At 39.2% G+C, this 18,850-nt stretch overlaps 1 protein-coding gene across 7 annotated transcripts in view; it reads left to right on the top strand.

Moving 5' to 3' along the window:
* The first annotated feature begins 11,541 nt into the window (after positions 1–11,541).
* The window catches only part of ZFYVE16 (zinc finger FYVE-type containing 16), a 31,641-nt gene continuing 24,332 nt past the window's right edge, over positions 11,542–18,850 (top strand). For 3 of the 7 annotated variants that reach the window (XR_005843210.2, XM_015280666.4, XM_004949465.5), the window contains exons 1-3: positions 11,542–11,594; positions 12,147–12,207; positions 18,621–18,728. Coding sequence is in view for 6 of the 7 variants with exons in the window: in XM_015280666.4 (XP_015136152.2) it covers positions 18,659–18,728 (70 nt within the window). In the remaining variant the exon portion in view is untranslated. Of the gene's footprint in view, positions 11,847–12,146; positions 12,208–14,396; positions 18,729–18,850 lie in introns of those variants that run through there. The other 4 variants (XM_025144951.3, XM_004949464.5, XM_015280665.4 and 1 more) reach the window with 4 other exon arrangements.

Below are 18,850 nucleotides of genomic sequence, written 5' to 3'. Positions count from 1 at the left end.
TTTCACTGTTCTCCTGCCACTGCTGTCTGTGATGCTGTGTTGGCTCTAGGTTGTTCACACAACAATATCCATGAAAACATGACTGAGTCCCACATGAACCCGACTGATTTAGCACAAGGCTGCATGTTAATACATTTCTGGGATACTTAGTTGGAGAAAAAATGATGCCAACAGGAACTGCTTGTTTATACAAATATTGATTCTTGCAAGATGGCGTTGGGTACAGCTGATTAGAAGTTGCAATTTACAATGAATCTAAAAAGTGAAATTATTTTTGGAGTCAATATGTCCTTTTTTTATAACTTTATTTTTAAATGGAAAGTTAAAATTGCTCTTCATGACTGTCTTTTTTCCAATTTTGCTTCTTTAACTGTGAAGTAATGCTTGAGTTCAGTGTTTATGTATTTCTTAGGTTTGCGTATTAGCTCCAGAAGTTAGAGGAAAAAAAAAAAACAAAACATAAGGATGAGAACTATCCCTGCATGTTCCCTGTTTTCAGGTTAAAGTAAATTCTAACGTTTTCATTGTCTCCTCTAAATCTTACAGAATCCAGTAGTGAGGTGTCGAACGAAGAACTAAAGCAACAGCTTCGAGAAGCTCTGGAGGTTAGTAGGGCTACTATGAGCACTACCCTTAGAATCTGCATTTCAATTTAATGTGTCAGAGCATGGTGTTGTTTTAGCAGAAGACGTTTGTACGCTCAGAATCTTGTATGGATGCAGGTTCTTGAAACTAGAGCACTACTTGGAAGCCTCATTACATTTTATGCCAGAGAAGCAGAGTGTGAGATGCAGTTTATCCTCTGACTTTCAAGGGAAAAAAATATTTTTAAAGATCTAGAGAATGTTGGAGGGATTGTACTCCTTTTCTAGCATGTTTTGGGTTGTTTTTTTTTGCTCCATATTAGACCTTGAAAATCAGAATAGTCTTGGGGCTTTTAATCTGCACTTTCATCAAAATGCCGAGGAACCTTACTGATTTGCAATCATAGGAAAGTAACAAATTGGCACTACTCACAAATACAACTCCAGTATCAACTGCTGAAGCAATAGAACTGGAAGAACCATGGCAAAGTGTTTTGGGAGGCCAGAGATGAACAGTCAAGACCTACATGGTTGAGAAGGAAAGATAACTATTCAAAGCAGTGAATTTTCACCTATCTCTTGGAAAGAGAAAAAATGCCTCCTTCTGAAAGGAGGAATGTTGCTCATTTCCTTTAAGTGCTCTAGACTTACGCTAGTATATGCAGCTTTATTAGCAAGGCAGAACTACAGTCTATACAGTCTATAGTGGCTTTTTTTTCTTTTGTTTTCCAAATAAACTGGAGGAAAATAGAATGGATAGTAACAAGTATTCTTTAATGATTTGGCACTCGCATGCACTGTAAATGTTTCTTCAGCACAGACAAACTGTAAGTTGAGAAGGAATCATAGAGGATAAAGATTTGAGATTTTTGAGGCGGACAGATTTACATTGCTGTTGTGGTCAAGGTTTTAACAAGATTATTTTGGCCTTTTATTCAGTGTATCTACTTTGCTTTAGGAAATTGAAATGTTGAAAGTTGAGCTTGAAGCTGCTCAAAGAAAACTTGAAGGAAAAGATGAAGCCCTAAGAATTCTACAGAGCATGGTAGGAGTTGTTCAGAAATCATTTGCTTACTTACTGGTAAAAGAAGGAAACAAAATCCTTCTGCCCTCCTCCTCATCAAGCCTCCCGAATCCTGAAGTCCTTCTAAGGCTATAATTTAAATTGTTGAGTCTGCAAATTTATAGACATGGCTCTTAGACTTCGCTACTTTTTCTGCATGGAACCATCACAGTTATTTAAGACTTAACAGTTTTAGCAAATTCTCAGAATTTTATCTTTGAGGATCCTTGAAGGACTGAGGAAATGCTGCCTTTTTTGCAGTTCTTTAAATTACTGATTTTTCCAGTGATGGAGATTCTGCTGCAAAGCAGAGATACTTTCAATTAATTAGTCCATGTAAGCATTAAACATTGCATCAGTCTTTTGTTCATGGGTTGTAATATTTTAATTTGCTGTTATAGTGCACGATGTTGAAATTAACTGCCTACTTGCATAATCCATTTATAGTTCTGCAGTTTCTACCCTCAGACATTTGCAATAGGTCACATCTGGATTGAGGTACAGGTATTTTGTAACCAGGTTTTCTGAGAGTTGATATTGTGGAAAATCCTTAAGGATATGATCTTTTTATAAACAATGATGTATTTTTTTTCAGTAAAAGAAACTAGGTGATCAAAACAGAAGTTTGTTATGCAACAGCTATTTCATTTCTTGAAATTAGAGTGAATTTGCCAGTGTCTAATTCTACACCCTTCTGGTTAACCAAGAGCATGAGTCTTGCATTGATGTAAAACTGAACACTGGGCTCTACTTAGTTCAAGCATTTGATTGATCTGTGCTTCTTCTGCAGGCAGTATTTAGTAAAGCCACTAGTCATACAAAAGCAATGCTTGAAAAAACTGAGGAAGAAAAGAGAACTTTAGAAAAGGTAAGAGTGCAGCTTTCTTTCGTACCTGCACAAAATCACAGATGTTCATTGCTATCTATAAGGGTGTTCATACTGTTTATTTGAATCAATACCAAAGTTTCCACTTTTTTTTTTTCCCCCAAAGTGTTCTTATTCCTTTCCAGAAGGGAAAATGTCATTATGTCACTCTTTTCCCACTACACTGCATACTAATACGTTATGCCTGAAAGATATTAGAATTTTGTGGTTTTAGTTGTTTCTTGTTGTGAGTTTCACAGTTGTTTATATTGAGTTGCTCTATTTCTTAGCTGGAACTTCCAGAACAAGCCTAAGGAATGAATATCCAGTGTTAATAGGGAAAAAGAGGAGTAGCAGGAAGAAGGCATTGAGCATCATTAAACTGAGTTTTGTTTCTCTTGTTTTGTGCCCTTTCCACAGAACAGTAAGGAAAGAAGGAAATGTGACAGCATGGGTTTCCTTTTCTAATAAGCCACTGCAAGCCTTATTGCATTCAGCAGGGTCTGGAACCCACAGATTAGTGATGCACTAAATCATTGTTATCTGCTTCCATATTTATTTAAAAAAACATAGATTGTCATTGTAGGACACTTCGATCTCTGTCAGTGCCAAACATAACACCAGCAGTTCCATTTCTTCCTTTCATTGTGAGGATTCTAATGAATTGATGCTGGCTTCTTTTGTCTCTGCAGGAAATTAATATTTTGCAGTGGGAAATTGAATTTGATCAGGATAGATTTAAAAACATAGAAGACACATGGACAGAAAAATATGACAGGTATTTAATTTATGCTGCATTTCTTTATCCTTCTTTTCCTTTTTCTCCCCTTTTCAGTGCTTTCCTAATTTCCTTCCTGATTTCAGAAGATTAATCTAAATTTTATGCTTGTCAGATTTTTATTTTTCAATTAAAACTACTACAATTAATAAGCCTCAATTCTTTAGTTGGCTGGATTTGCTAGTGAGTTTTCATTTTCATTCTTACTCTTCATTGTGTTAGCCAGCAGGAGCCAGAATGTCCTTATTTACTTTAAATGTAAATGAGTTATGGAAAGTAGTAGTATTTACTTGCATGTGGAAATATCATTTTATGGTTAATCATTGCTTTACTTCCTTGCATTGTAGGTATGAGCCTAAGTACAGGTAAAACAGAATGGTTTTGGGAGAGGCTGATGAACTGGTTCTGTGTTTAAATAAGATTTATTCTGAATGGAAAGGAGGTGTAGTTAGGCAGGCAGTAGAAGCCAAGGCGCTACACTAATAATTAAATTGCAAACATTGAAAAACATAAACAGCAGTCTCACTTATTTAGATGGATAATAGTGTCTCTGGCATCTACACTTTAAAGTCACAGTTATTTTAGTGGAGTTTCTTATTTAAAATTTTCCAACTTTGAATCAAGGAATATGCAAAAAAATACTTAGGAACTATTCATTTATAAGAAAGATTTGCTAAGATATTCTCTCTCTTTCATCTCTTAACTGAGTTACAGTGCCAAGAAGTACCTTTTTAAAATCTGTTAGGAATGTAGGAAGTGTTGGGAGGTGGAGCAGAGCAGCAAAACTATGGTTAATGGTGGAATGCTAGAGGTGAAAGCTTCAGAAAGCCACAAGCCATGGGCTAAAGATGTCTTTGCAAAAACGTATTCCAACATCCAATACACTAGGATGAGAATAATGTTTATTTCCCCTTCCTCATTCAAACAAAATATTTTAAGTTATTATTTAGCTTTAAAAAGAATAAGTTACAGGATGCTGCAATTACAGGCAGCTGAAGAGAGTGATATACCAAAAAAAGGTATTGCTTTAACACTTAGGAATTCAGATCGCCTCTTTTCAAGAAGGAAATGTGTAAAGGAAAACATGCATTCTAAATGTCTGGCATGTGCTCTCAGGTTGCTGCTCTCTGAATAGTATTAAGATACAGGAAGTTTACTTTCTAAAATGAGGACGTGAGCCATATTGTCATATGTCATGTTACAGTTTCCTTGTTTTGAGGAAGCAAAAGATTGCTCAGCAAGTGTTTCAGAGTTTTACAGTTATAATTTTTATAGAGTTTCTGACAGTAGTACAGTACTCAAACTTATCTCCTGTTAATCTCTAAAGCTAGGGGCAGCGTGTACTTTCATGTGAATTTTTTTTTTATTACAATTTTTTTATGCTCACTTGAGCACACATGGGCACATTTAAATTGATAGCGTGAGGGAGTGGTTTTACTAAAAAGGTCAGCCTGTTTGAACAGTGTGTGTTATCTGGATTGCAAAGAAACCTCCACATGAATTCAGAGATTCTTACTATTGCTCCCTGCAGAGAGAGCTGCAGCCTGAATAAGCAGGAGCAACCCTAGAGAAGCAGGTGTTACATGGTCTGATTTCTGTGCTTTGATGGTTCAGTGCCCATCAGACCAACCCTATGCAGGGGTTTACCACAACATACAGTGCTCACCAGCTCCTGTGCATTATTCAGAATATTTGGTTGATTTAGTCTGTTTGCCCAGAAGAGGAGCTCACTAGTCTTTAATAAAAAGTAATCCCCCATCAAAACCCGCTAGCTATGTGAAAGGTCATTCTTTATTTCAGAAGGCTGGCTATGAGGAGTTGCAGGATTCTTGTTGGACCCTCACTAGCAGATTCAGATCTAGTAACACATCACTGATTATTGGTACAAGTATTTTTATGGCAAAAATCAGGAACTTTTGCATTAACAAATTCACAAGTGACGAAACTGTTGATGTGTGTGTAATATCAAATTAACACTCAACTTTTTTTCAGTTTCTTTTTTCCTATCCAAATCAGATTTTAATTCGCAGGAATATTAGATACAATGTTTTAACAGGCTAATGGCTTCTTTTCCATTTGATTGCACATCTTAAATATTTATTTCAAAGATAATACAGCCCTTTTCTAACTTCTGCAGGATATACTGTGAAAACACAGCTCTTAAGGAAGCACTGAAACTGAGAACAGAAGAAGTTAAAACTCTTAAATCTGAAAATGCAAGTAAGACACCAGCAGCTCTTCCCCTTATTGTATTGTTTTTCTGGAATAACTTAGGAGTTAACTATGAACAAAAGTTTCTGTCAGGACAAGTCTCTTTTTATTGGCATCTGGTATTAGTGGATATGCAGCAAGCCACTTTAAATAGACTGGTAGTGTTTGTTATTCTAGTTGCATTGTCACCTGAAAAATAAGAAAACAAAACAATAAAAACTCATAGGACAAATCAGGTCTAAAGAAATAGACCTCACTGCCCTAGGGGACTCTGGATGTAGAAGGGGACAACCTTCTGCATTCTATTAATGTTCTGTAGGAAGGGAGCAGCAAGCCAAGCAAGGCATAGGTTGCTTGTGCTACAATTAAAATCAGCATTAGAGGCATACACTTTTTATCTATGTAGATTATCATAGCAAAACCTTTGAGGTTTTCAGCTTGCTAGCTTTATAATGGAGTTCTTCAGACTGCATGCTGCGCAGATAACTCATTAGCTCAGGTAGCTCAAGCTCCTTTCCCTTATTTCTGGTTTCCAAAAGCCTCTACGATAGACAAAATAGATCATTATTTTCCCAGTACTGTGCTTATCTACACAAGGCTGCTGGCTAAGCTGTAAATGGAAAATAAATAAATAAATAAATAAATAAAAGATGGGCACATAGGACAAGGGGTAGTAGGTGCAATCTGGAACACAGGAGGTTCCACATAAATATGAGAAAAAACTTTATGGTAGAGGTAACAGAACATTGGAACAGGCTGCCCAGGGAGGTTGTGGCATCTCCTTCTCTGGAGACATTCAAAACCCACCTGGACACGTTCCTGTGTGACCTGATCTAGGTGTTCCTGCTCCAGCAGGGGGATCAGACTAGATGATCTTTCAAGGTCCCTTCCAATCCCTGATATTCTGTGATTCTGTGTAATGAAAAAGTAATTTATGAGACAGTATCTCTGTAAGTGGATCATCACATCTAGGAAAACACAGAAGGAAAAGCAACTGGGATCTGAGTTTCCAAATCTACATAGTCTCATATTTTCATAACTGATACTTATACTACAGCACTGTGGTGTTTTTTTTGTTTGTTTGTTTGTTTTTGTCTGTAGTTAAACTCAGAAATTAAGAAATCAGTAGAACAAATTTTAAATTATTGTCCTTGTTTATTTCATAGTCCTGAATCAGCAGCGCTTAGAATTTCTTGCAATGCTTGATGTGAACATGCAGAAGATTGTTCAGGAGAACATGTCCGTGAATAAAAGAGACATTACAGATATTACAGGTCTTGAAGTAAGTATGAAGTCTGTTTTTTGAATTGCTGGTTCAAAGATAGGCCCTGATGAGGCCTACAGGAAAGGGCATAAACAAGCTGACAGTTTTTGTCACTTATCTTCTGGTGAAGTAGATGGGCTGCCAGTGAGTTCCTGGTCAGTGGAGGATGTCCTTTCAGCCTGAGTGCCTAAGAACAAGGGGTGATGACCTTGTGTCCAAGATTGTCATCTGGAAATCCATATTCCAAATTGTATGTCTTTATGATATAAAAGCAGGCTGTTTAATATGACACAATTATTAATGTTTCTGGAAGTGCTGAGTCTGGCAAGATCACAGTATAAGAGTAAAAGCTAGAGGGGAGCAATGTCTACGGGGGTATGTTTACAAGCAGACTTACTGGAATGCAGGTGTGGCTCTTCCTATGTAGCACAAGCACACTACTTGATTTTCTTGAGCACTTCCATGTAGGTAACTGCTGAGTAGAAAACTTAAAGCCTTTGTGGTAATAAATTCAGATTTTAACGGTTAATTGGCTTATTAGTATCATAAAAGTACTGTGTTAGGATTAGACGTGAAATTGGTGCTGAAAAATAGACATCACATGTCATTGTTAGTGGAAAAAAAACTGATGTCCAAATCTTTGGAGCCGAATTTTCCTAACTCTTACACTCCCTCTGTAGCTTCAGGATGTTTTTACTAGTCACTTGGCATCTCTTGGATTGCGTTCCGTATGCAGATATGTAACTGCTGGTTTGTTTTGGATTTTAAGCTGGCAGTTCTTGGAGCCTGCACCTGCAATTCTTCTGGGGGGCAGCCTTGCTCCTGTGCTAAAATGGCAGCTGTCACTCGAAAGCAAATTCTTCATCTCAAGCAAGAGGTAATGCTGTTTGATTTAGGTATGAACAAGGAGTGAACACAAGAAAACAAATAAGTAAAGCCATAAACGCTCTACCATGGCTTACACAGATTGGTGTGTTTTAAAACAAGAATGCATCTCAGAAATAAAGTTTGTGATGTCCTAATTGTTGCTGATGTAAAAATGTTTTGCTAGTTTAAAAAAAACAAAAACTTTCTTGTTCTATTTCATTCTACTTAACATTTTTATTATGAAAATATTTACAGAGTGTATGCATTTTGAGTGTGCATATTTACACAATGTGAGCATGAGCTACCACTGAAAAGGAAATCACTCCTTTTCCCTTCTTTCCTGGCACTGTATTCTACCCCATTCCACCCCTCCTTTGTGTTGGCATCAGCACTGAGCTGACACATTGCTAAAAATGATATATTTACATCACGCTTAATACAACAAAATGTTTTCAAGCCCATAAAGTCTCTAATTTAGTAAAAATATAATTTAGATAGAAGATTTTTTTTCTTTTCGTTAGTGTTTTAGCCTGCAAATGTGATAACCTTTCTCACAGCCCTAATGCAGAAGTCCCCACTGACATACTGATTTTGAAAATATGTGAAATAGAGTAGAATAGGTTCACTTCCATCTGAAAGGGTCTTCCGAAGATTGAGTCCAACTGTCACTATTTTGGGGCTGACCCATAATTAAAATTCATCAATAAAAACATTATCTGAATGCATCTTAGACCTCTTAGACAGGCATAAGGCAATAATCACCTCTCTGGAACAGTCATGTCTCTTTTGTATCAGGGTCATGATACCTGATAGAAATACTGTTCTTTTGCTTCTGTGCATACCGGTAGAGAGCAACCTGTTCTGCAAGTGCCAAGATGAATAGGCATGGCTGGCAGCACACCTAATGCAGTGCATAGGCGGTGTTAGCTGCATGCATAGAAAAGGATTCAAATACATACTTGAAAATATATTTCTTTATGTAGCAAGAAAGCCACTGTTCTGTTTCTACTACTTCCCTAGTTGGAATCAATCAATTGCAAGTGCACAGGGCTGCCTTAGGAACTGCTATGGCAACTTGGTAACAGGAAAGTGCTGAACTGTGCTAATGGCTTCAATCTATCTCAATTTAAATTTTAGATCTGCTATTGCTTCCAAATTGCTTAACATACTGTAAATTTTCTCTTAATTAAAACCAGATTGAACTTCTGATGAAGAGTAAAGATGAAGCTTATATAATGGCAGATGCCTTCAGAATTGCATTTGAGCAGCAGTTAATGCAGAGGAAGGACCAAGCCCTGAGGCTTGCAGAAGTGATAAAGATTAAAAAGGAAACAAAATTTATAAACTGGAGGCGACTGAAAGAGGATGGTAACTGTATCTATAATGGTGGTCTAGAAAAAAGTTAGCTGATGGGCACGGGCAGACATTTTTATTGCATCACGTGTGGTTGTGGTTTAATGGCTCACAGATTTCTGAAGAGTTCAGAAAAAAGGAACAAAGTTATGTCAGAACTGTATGTACCGTAAGAAACCCAGCTTGTAGTTCACAAACTTCTACTAGAAGTTTCTTATGTAGAATGTGCACATGTAAGTGGATTGCATTACATGAAAATGACCACAGGACATTGATGATATTAATGCTGCTTTTAGTGTAGCTTTTTTTTAAATTACATGCTCATGAGCTGTATTACGCTACAATAAATAATCTGTTATCCAGATTAACAATAACACTGTAGATATTAAAGGTGTTAGAAAAACAGCACAAAAAAAACCTAGCATCTGGAAAGGTTAGCCTGACCATTTAAGATGCTACCAACAATTTTGTTTTTATTTTTTCAATGAAGCCTTTAGCAGGAAGGATAAAGGCAAAAACAGGTACTGAGCTTTTACTGAAATACTACTTTTTTCTGTGTGTGTGGTTTTTTTTTTTTAAGTACTTCAATTTTTTGTGGTGCCATTAATATTTATTCTTCTACTACTACTTAGCATGGTCATCTACAATCCCTCTGGGAAAGAGAAAAAAATTTCATTATCCTTTTCTTGGTTGAGAAAAAAACTAATGGGAATTGTTTAAGTGCTTATGTCATCGTCAAACCGTAGCAGAAGTGAGGAACAGAATGTACTTCAAAATGTGTTTTTGCTAGCCATTTATCTGTATGTGCCAGGCATGCATCTGTGGATCCTTTGGATTCCTTGGGCACCTCCAGGAAGTAATATTAAAACAGGATATAGCTCCAATATCTGTTTCCCCTTTATCAGTGTAATTGTTTCACAGAATCATAGAATCATAGAATGGTTTGGGTTGGAAGGGACCTTAAAGCCCACCTAGCTCTAATCCCCTGCAGTAGGCTGGTTGCCTCCCACCATGTCAGGCTGCCCAGGGCCCTGTCCAGCCTAGCCCTGAGTGCCTCCAGTGTGTTCTAAGCTCTGGGTTTTGATGCAAGCATTTCTTCTTTTTAATGTATTTTAATCTTTTGATAAATCTTACAAACTGAACATACCAGGCTACCAGATGCTTAAAAACACATTACATGAATTGTTATTTAGCTAGAGGCAAGATATCATTTTAAATAGCAAAAATAAATGATTTTCATTTTCAGTTTGCTCATGTACCTGATGAAAAGTCTAGGTAGCTTTTAAGTGGTGCTGCATATTAATAACCTGCCCCAAGATGTACAGTAGAAGCTGTAGCCTGCAGTGCCCTTCTCGAGAAGATTGTTTAGAGTTCAGTTGGACGCACATTCATTTTATCCAAAACTAGTTTTTCTCTTACATATTTCCACTGTTCTCATACTTTCTGTTGTTCATAGGGTCTGTCAAGCTACAAGTGAACAAGAACAGTCTGGGACAGAAGTTATCAGGCCTGCTCTCCTCAGATGCTGACAGCAGGAAAGTTGAAGAACTTGACAACCCTCATGAAATCCTGAAGATGTTAATAGATTTGGTTAGTATTACTTCTTAAACTAGACTCCGGGAGAACAAACTGAGCTGCAGAGTTTTTATTAGTATACCCAGGTAAAAATAACACAAAGAATCTTGTGCGGATATGTTTGCACGTACCTGTGCAAATGCTGCTTCCTATGCCAGCATTCAGTACTGCTGTTAAGTGGTCCGGACTGACAAGTTAGTGTCTTGTCACTCTGGGTTTGCCACCATGCTTAAGGGTCTTAACATCATTCTGACACTGTTTTTCTGATCTTTTCATATGCTGGACATGGTGATGATCATGGGTCCCTTCCAATGTGAGATGCTCTATCGTTTACATGGACTCCCTTGCTCTTAGCTCACAGTTTCTTCTTTTTCCACGGCTGACTGCAGGTAAATGACAAAGAAGAGGCTCTGGCTCACCAGAGGAAGGTCAGCTACATGCTAGCTCGCGCAATGGAGCTGAAGGAGGCGGCACAGGAGACACCAGGCCAGCCTCCCATGGGGCACGGAGGCAAAGCCGTGCAGCCCTCTGGGCCAGCAGCACCTGGACCGGTGTGCTGCTGTGATCTGGCTTCTCCGAGCAGCCTTTCCTCAGCTTCCGATGGAAACGGGTTCCAGAACTCAGTTAGAGTGCTTCAAAAATCACACTCCTGGCCCTCCGAGTCTGCACATCACGAGGAAAGCGATCCGTGTGGGAAAGCATGCGAAACTGTGGTGATCTCGATTTAAGCGTCAGCCGGGATAATTTTTTTTTTTTCCCCAAAGAAAAAAGAAAAAAAAAAAAAAAAGAGAAAAAAAAGGGATTTTGTGGACATGTCTGCGGGCCCCCCTGCCGACACGGCCGAGTACTGGGGAGCGCCTATGTGGCGGGCGGGAGGGTGGCTCTGCGCGTGCGCCATCTTGGAGTCGTCTTGCGCACGCGCAGAGTTGGAAGATGCTCGCCCCGGCGGGGCGCTGGCACTGCGCATGCGCCTCAGAGCGTGCAGGGAATCGGGCGCCGTCCCGGAGCAGGGGAGGGGTTGGGCTACTCGTGAGGTGAGAGACGGGGGAAGGGCGGTTCTCTGTCCTGCTGTGCCGGGAGGGCTCGGGGCGGACGGGGAGAAGGAGGGGGTGGTCGTTGGACAGTCGCCGTGCCGGGAGTCCAGGCCGAGGGAGCGGCCCGGGGTGAAGGACGGCCGCGGGGTTCGTGCCGGGCGCTCCGTGCCGGTGCACGGTGCTGTCCTGCGGCCTTCCGCCGTGCTGCGAGCCGTGCTTTATGAGGGCGTCCTGCTTCCTCCCCGACCCAAGGTGGGTGTGTGAGCTGGGCCTCACTCGGGGGTGCAACCCTGGGTGCTTCGGTCTGCGTACCTGAGGGGTTCTTCTCGATGACGGCCGTGGAAACACCCGTTCGAAGTGCGGCGCACAGTCGCTTCGAAACGAAGCCAAAACAATCGCGTGGATGTTTGTTTGTGCTGTGAGGTTCGCTGGCGCTGCTGCCATCGGCAAACTGCAGCGCTTCGTGCGGTGTTGTGCGTGTGACAGCTTAGGCAGATGCATTGCTCTTAGCGATTTACAGACATCAACGATCTTTTTACTTCTTCTTTTCAGTTGGCGTTGCCGTCGGATGCAGAGTTTCATGGACATTCTTACGCTGCTCAAGTTAAGTAAGGTGTGCTGGATGGACTGGAGCGTGTGGGCAGCCCTGTTTGTATTCAGATACAGACTGCAGTGGCAGTCTGTTTCTTGGTACGCTCTGAAGAAATGACTTGTGCACAGGAAAGGATCCGGTTGGCTGTCAGAACCAGATGCTGTTAGTGTCTGATGCTGTGCTGCTTAGGTTGTCCAATACAAATGTCTGATCATTAATAATGCAGGTCAGAGAAGGTGAGAATGTTAAGAGAGCAGTGGTCTCTGTTGTCTGAGAAGTTATCTTTTGGACCTGATCAGTCATGGTCCTGTGACTTGTTTCCCAAGGCGGATATTACAAGCATTACAAGCTGATACCGCCACTAGTGGTGGCACTGTGTGCAGTGTGTCTGTTCAGGTGAGCAGGTGGGGGGTTGGACTAGACCTTTAAAGGTTCCTGTCAACTCAGACAATTCTGTGATTCTTTGGAGTGGGTTCTTCAGCCATTGGGCCTGTTGATGGTACTGGTGATATGCTGGAGCAGTGCTGAAAGTCATTAATTGCTGGCTGACATCTGTTTGTGGTGTGAGTGGTACTATTTTCTGATCAGAAGAGCTATAGCGTGTGCCACTAGAGTGGAAGGAAATCCTAGGGGGGCTGAGTATGTTGTCAATGTAAGTAGTCTGATCAGGTTGGTGATAAAGTCATAATGCTGGTGAGCCTTTGTGTTGAAACACAGTTTCAACAACATCCATCTTCAAGTGAGGCAGTTTAGTGTTGTGCAGTGTGCTGTGTAAGCTTTTTCCTAGGTATCTGAAAACTTTTGTAAATTTTATATTCATCCCCTGATTCAGCGAGTAGATTTGCAGTGGCAGCAGCTGCTGTGCTTTTATGGTTCATTAACATGCTGCATTGCTCAGCAAGAATATTATATCTTTGTTTTTATTATTATTTTTATCTGATGGCACTTAATTATTTCTCATTTTTCACTCCTTATTGATTGTTAGTGAACTCTGGGTATCTGTACGCTTAGACTTTGGTGTTTTTTAATGGCTTGTTGGTTGGTTTGGGGTGGTATTGTTTCTGTCTGCAGGGCCTGGAGCCTACAGTTTTCTGGTTACTGTAAGCTTAGTGAATTGAAGCAATGTACTGTTGTGGTGATCAAAAAGGCACTCCAGATGACCACGGTAGCTGTCTTAATATTAAGCTTGCTTTTAGAATGGAAGAACTGTACAGGCACTTATGTTTCTTTGTTTCCACACCCAATCTTGTTTTGTTCCAGCACGCTCACTACAAACATGGGCCTGGATTCTTTGATGATGTTTGGTTGTGACTAGATTGAGATCTGGTAATGGATATATATATCAAGCTGTGAGGTTGTTTTTCAGGGATTTTTAAACATCAGAAATCTGCTTCTCGTTAGACATAAAACTGGTTAGCAAACAGTGATGAATTTTTCCATTTTATTTTGCAAGTTCTTACTGAAAACTACTAACTACTGGCATTTAGAGATACTTTGATTAAAAAAAAAAAAAAAAAAGCAGTCTACGCTATAGTTTGATACTTGGCTGTTCTCTATCCTAGCAAACTTATAGTGTCTTCTCATTTTAATAAGACTGTTTTCGAATCTCAGTGTATGTATCCTTTAGAAATTGTTTATGAAGTTGATAAAAAGCTGACTATAAAGTTGTTTTTTTTTTAAGTCCATTGACAAACTCAGACTTGTTACGTGGTCATCTGAATCACAACATTTGCTTTTCTTAGGTAAGCTTTCCAGTAAAATTATTGCCTCTGTTTCTTAAGGTAGGGTCCAGTATAAAGTGCAGTGTTAGGAGTTAGCCAGAGACCAAGCCTCATCTGACTGGGAAAATAAAGTAAGCGAGCTTTTTATCATTCCCTTTTGTTCCGTTTAGGCTAGCTTTGTGCCTGGCCTCAGTACACAAAGAAGGGTATCAGACCAGGAGCTGATGTATTTGTGCTAAACACATAAATGTTCAGAGTGCATCCTGGGACTACTGCTGTTTTGCTGGCATTTGGAATACAGGGTTCACTATGATGACTACTACATAACGGTTTCATTGTTAGATTTCTTCTTAAGTGTTGGTAAGATAGGAAAGAGCACTTGTGCTGTAATCATGGCTGTGGGGTTTGCCCATAAGGGGTTTAATGCAAGCATTAGCTTATCTCTTGTAAAGCTTGGGGATGGATATCTGCAAGGTTGGCATGAAAGCAGATGAAGGAGGCAGTTTTGTGACAGCATGACAGTCCTGTTTTGGCTAACAGCTGTGGGAGTGAGCAGTTAACGTTTCAGCATGGAATCTTGAAAGTCACAGGATCCACAGTAAGAACTCTTGCTTCATTAACTGTGAAATGAATATTAATTAAAACCCCTGAGTATGATAATGAGCTCTAAGAACAACTACTAAGCATATCTGATTGTTGTACTCAATTTTCAACCAAAACTATGTTAAATGTCCTTCTGGGGATGGGGAACAGGTAAGGTTAGGATGTAAGGGAAAAAAGTCCCTTTGGGAGTGGGAAATTATTGAAAGTGCTCAATGAAAGCCTGGGGGGTGCTGTCAGGCAGACATCACTTGTTTGAAACCATGAAAGCCCTTGTGGGGGAGCTGTGGCTGAGAAAGTCAAAGCTGGATGCTTAACATGACACATGGCTAAGGAAGAGCTTTGAATGGGAGACTTAGAGCGAGCTTGTTTAAAAACAAACCAGGTGCTTACCTAGAGAAGTGAAAAAGTAGTCTGATGTGCCTTTTTGTAATAAAGTAATGAAAAATATTGAAGCTTAGAGATGTTCTATCAGCAAAATAAAGGCTGTTAACTGGTAAGTATGGAATTTTGCCAAGTCACGTATGTGGAAGCCCTGGTGATAGGTGTGTTCTGTTCTTTAGTGGAACTGGATATCCATTAAGTAAGACATAAATAAGGACAAACAGTGTGGTGAGAGCTAATGACTTGTAATCATTCAAAATATTTAGAATGTGACCTATGTCTGTCCTTTAATACTTGAAAACCATCTTTTGTGTATTTCTGTCTGAAGAAATGAGTACCTCATGGCTTCTCTTGTTATCGGGCCTTGTAGCTTAGTCGTAAGGCAGAGTGTAAAATGTCTAAAAGAAATAACAGACCTTTTTAGCTCAGTTTAGTACTTTCATCTGTGAAAGTAAGTCTTCAGAGCTGATCTGCAAACTGAGTTACCCAATTTAACAGTAACTACCTTCCCCAGTCTGAACTGTCTTTCTGAAAAAAAGCTTTCTCAGGTCTTCCCCTTTAAACTGACTTCTACTGTGTTAGAAGCTAGCTGTTAACACTGTGCTGTAGTCATTTTATGCTTTGGTTATTTTCTTCTGTTTTTGAGAAGGACTGGTTCACATCTCCCAGTCCCCTAGCATATAAATATTTGTCTTAAGATGAAAGCGTGCAGTCTTTGGCAGACAGTGATTTAACCATGGCTTAAAACTTAAGGCTTTTTGCTTTGAAAGAATTATACGAAATTGAGCCAGTGGGAATCTCAAGTTGTATGCCTTACTGTACTGTGAAGGATTTAAGATCTCAGAGACCATATTTTAATAATCTATAATCCACTTGGAGACAATCTTGTGACAGTATTCAGATAACTAGAAGGTGTGTTTAGAAAATAGCTTCCAGCAGAGGATACCTGCCTTTCAACCCTTGGAAGGTGGCAGCAGCACGTAAGGGATTGATTCAAGTCCTGAATGTATCTGTTAGGTGCACAGATCAGGCTTCCCTGTTTCTCTGCCTGGTGGTGATGCTTTGCTATTTATCTGCTTCCCCTTCTGGCGTGGTGGCATTCAGTTCTTATGTTCATACAAAGACCTAATCTCAATGAAAACTGAGGAAAAAGTTTAAAAAGGAAAAAAAAAGTTGTTATTGCTTCCTGCTCATTGTAACTGGACAAATCAAAACTGAACAACTCAAAACTCACGTGGTGTAAGAAATGTTAAAAGGGCAGGTTGTTTGTGGAACAGTTCCTCTAAAAGCTGCAGTGCAAAGATCTGCGTGTGTAAACAACTGCAGTCACTGCTTCCACACCCAGTAGTCTCCTTCCTGTCTGCTCATGCACTTTCCCTGCCATATAAAATTTCTATCTTAGTCGCTTGTTTTCGGGATGCTTTTAGGCACGGGTGGAACTTTTACAGAAATTCCTATGTATTTTTAAAAATACGGTGATGCTGCTAGTTTCAGATGGTTAGAAGTAGAATTCTTGAAATTCTTGAAAGTTACATTCAGAGTGAGTGCAATTTGGTGAAACAAACAGCTTCAACGGGCTGTTTTTGTGCAAGAAAGCAAACAGATATTTAGCAAAACTGTATCACCAGAACTTCTTCATGGCTTACAATTCACTTCTGTTTTAATGTTAACGCTGGGATAGGCAAGTATAGTTGAGCCAAAAATGTAAGATAATCCCATTCCTGAAACATAATATCAAATGAGCAGGATTTTAGTTTAATGGTGATAATACGTATACAAGGATTAAGAACAGAGAGATAAGAGATGGATAAGAAGGGATTACTGCTTGTCTTCCCTATTGCTGTAGTAATTTTGGGGAGATGGGGGAGGGGAAAAGGAAAAGAGTTTCGGGGACCCTTCTAGAAGAGACGAAAATCTTCAAGAGAGACTAGCTAAATAAGAGGAATCGTATAGTAATCATTTGAAGTTATTTCAGCTGTTCAAAATACTTTATTACCTCAGATGGAACCATTTTATTCTAAAACTACATGGAATTATGTAAATGTGATATTATTGCCTTAGGATGAGGTATTTATCATGGTGCGTTTCTGATCTTCCTCTGGAAATAATATATACCTTATACACTGATGTAATCAATGTTGGCACAGAACTCAGCTCTTTTGTACACTCAATTCTTTTCCATGTTTGATAGAGATCGTTGGGCCAAAAGTGTCTTCCGCTTAGCCATTCGGTGTCATAATCAAATAGTGCATGTATGTGTAGTTCAAAATCCATTATTTGCTAAGAATGAAAAATGCCATGCACAGTCCAGAAGTCTTTTAAAGGGTAAAAATAGTTGAAATTATTATTTGCCTTTTCCTGGTATATTTTATGAAATATCATAGAATTATTTGTAAAAGCTTCAGATGTCCCTGAGGTAAGTAAATGAAACTCATTTCAGAGGTGGTCTTTATGTCTTCTCTGCTGCTGGTAGCCATCTGTTTCGTTGACGGCTAGGTTTTTTGTTTTGCTTTTAAATTATTGTGAGTTTTAATGTGTTCAGCATTCTGATTACTGTAAACTGGGAGCTTAATTTGCGGGGATGTAAATTGGTGTTTTTTGTACAACAAAGAGTGAAGCAGAAGGATTTACAAGTCCTTGTCAGGACATTGTGCCATGCTAGTGTCTTTCACTTTGGAGACCTGTTCTTGAAAGAAAAACAAACAAACAAAAAAAGTGCATGTCTGTCTATCCCTATAGCAATTTGGTTTGGCTTTTTGTGGGATTAGGCAAGAGTGGCTGCCAACACAAAGACCTGGGGTGCGTGGGGCTGAGGAGTGGTGACTGGTCTGTGACTGCTTCTTTCTGTCATGGCTGCTACTCCATTAGCTGCAGCAGAAGTTGTCCCTGAATGATAAGGATGTGTAAGAAATCCCCACAGAGAATAAGCTCAGCATTATGTATTTCTTAAACCTGTTTCCTGATAAACCTTCAGTATTTGTACTTTATATAATCTCTTTAGTAACTTTTGACCATCAGTTTCGTTAGTGTCCATAAACATATGCTGTAAGGACGAGATCTACAGTTTGTTTTCTTTTAATAATATATAAGCTATATATAGCATCTTCCTGAGTAGCAGGAAAACTAGGCAGACCTTTAGAGGTTTCCAGACACAAGACTAAAGATATCTGAGTCCCTTTGGGTTACTTTCAGGTAAGGTAGATAACGTCTTGATTATGTGACAGGTAATCGCATGTTATGGGTATTCAGACGTGAAAAAGATGTAGGGTTAAGAATCTCCTCAAGGTGATCAAAAAGGCATAACATCTGGAGACTGGAAGTCTTCATTAAACAAACAAAATGGTGTTTTAGGATACAGACTGTGCATTGCAAATTGCTTTCTGGTGAGTTGCCAGGTATCTAAAATGAGACGTTTTTTTCTTAATGGTTTTTTGCGGGTCTCATAGAAGGTTAATGGGTTTTATGTTCTGAGTGGGGTGGAGATGAACTAAATTACCATGCTAGATTTTTTTTTCCTGGCCTTGAAGGAAAATTTAAGAGGATTTAAAGGCAAGTCATTGAGCATGAAGTACATAGAAGCTGATGCATTGCAGTCATCTGTATAACATTTTATTTTATAGACAGAAAATTTTCTTTAAAATACTTCCTGGAAGTTATTGTCTAATAACGGAAACAGTTTGACTTTGTGAATAGCAGAATATGAGTGAATCATTGCATTTTTCTTCTTAGGTTTAAGAGGCCTAAAGCCAGACTAGAACTTAACTAGAATGGACACATACTTTAAAGCTGCAGTCTGTGACTTGGACAAACTACTGGATGAATTTGAACTCAATACAGGTTAGTAACTGCACTGCCTCCTACTGCAGTGTGGTAATATTGGTTAAGTGACTGTTATGGGGAATATGAAAGTAATGAATGATAAGTTAAAGTTTACAGTAGTGAATATATGAAATTTTGAG

This window comes from Gallus gallus, chromosome Z (genome assembly GCF_016699485.2).
Source record: "Gallus gallus isolate bGalGal1 chromosome Z, bGalGal1.mat.broiler.GRCg7b, whole genome shotgun sequence".
NCBI classification, from domain to species: domain Eukaryota; kingdom Metazoa; phylum Chordata; class Aves; order Galliformes; family Phasianidae; genus Gallus; species Gallus gallus.
The sequence above is the reverse complement of the archived record's forward strand: the minus strand, read 5'-3'. Positions and strand labels throughout refer to the sequence as shown.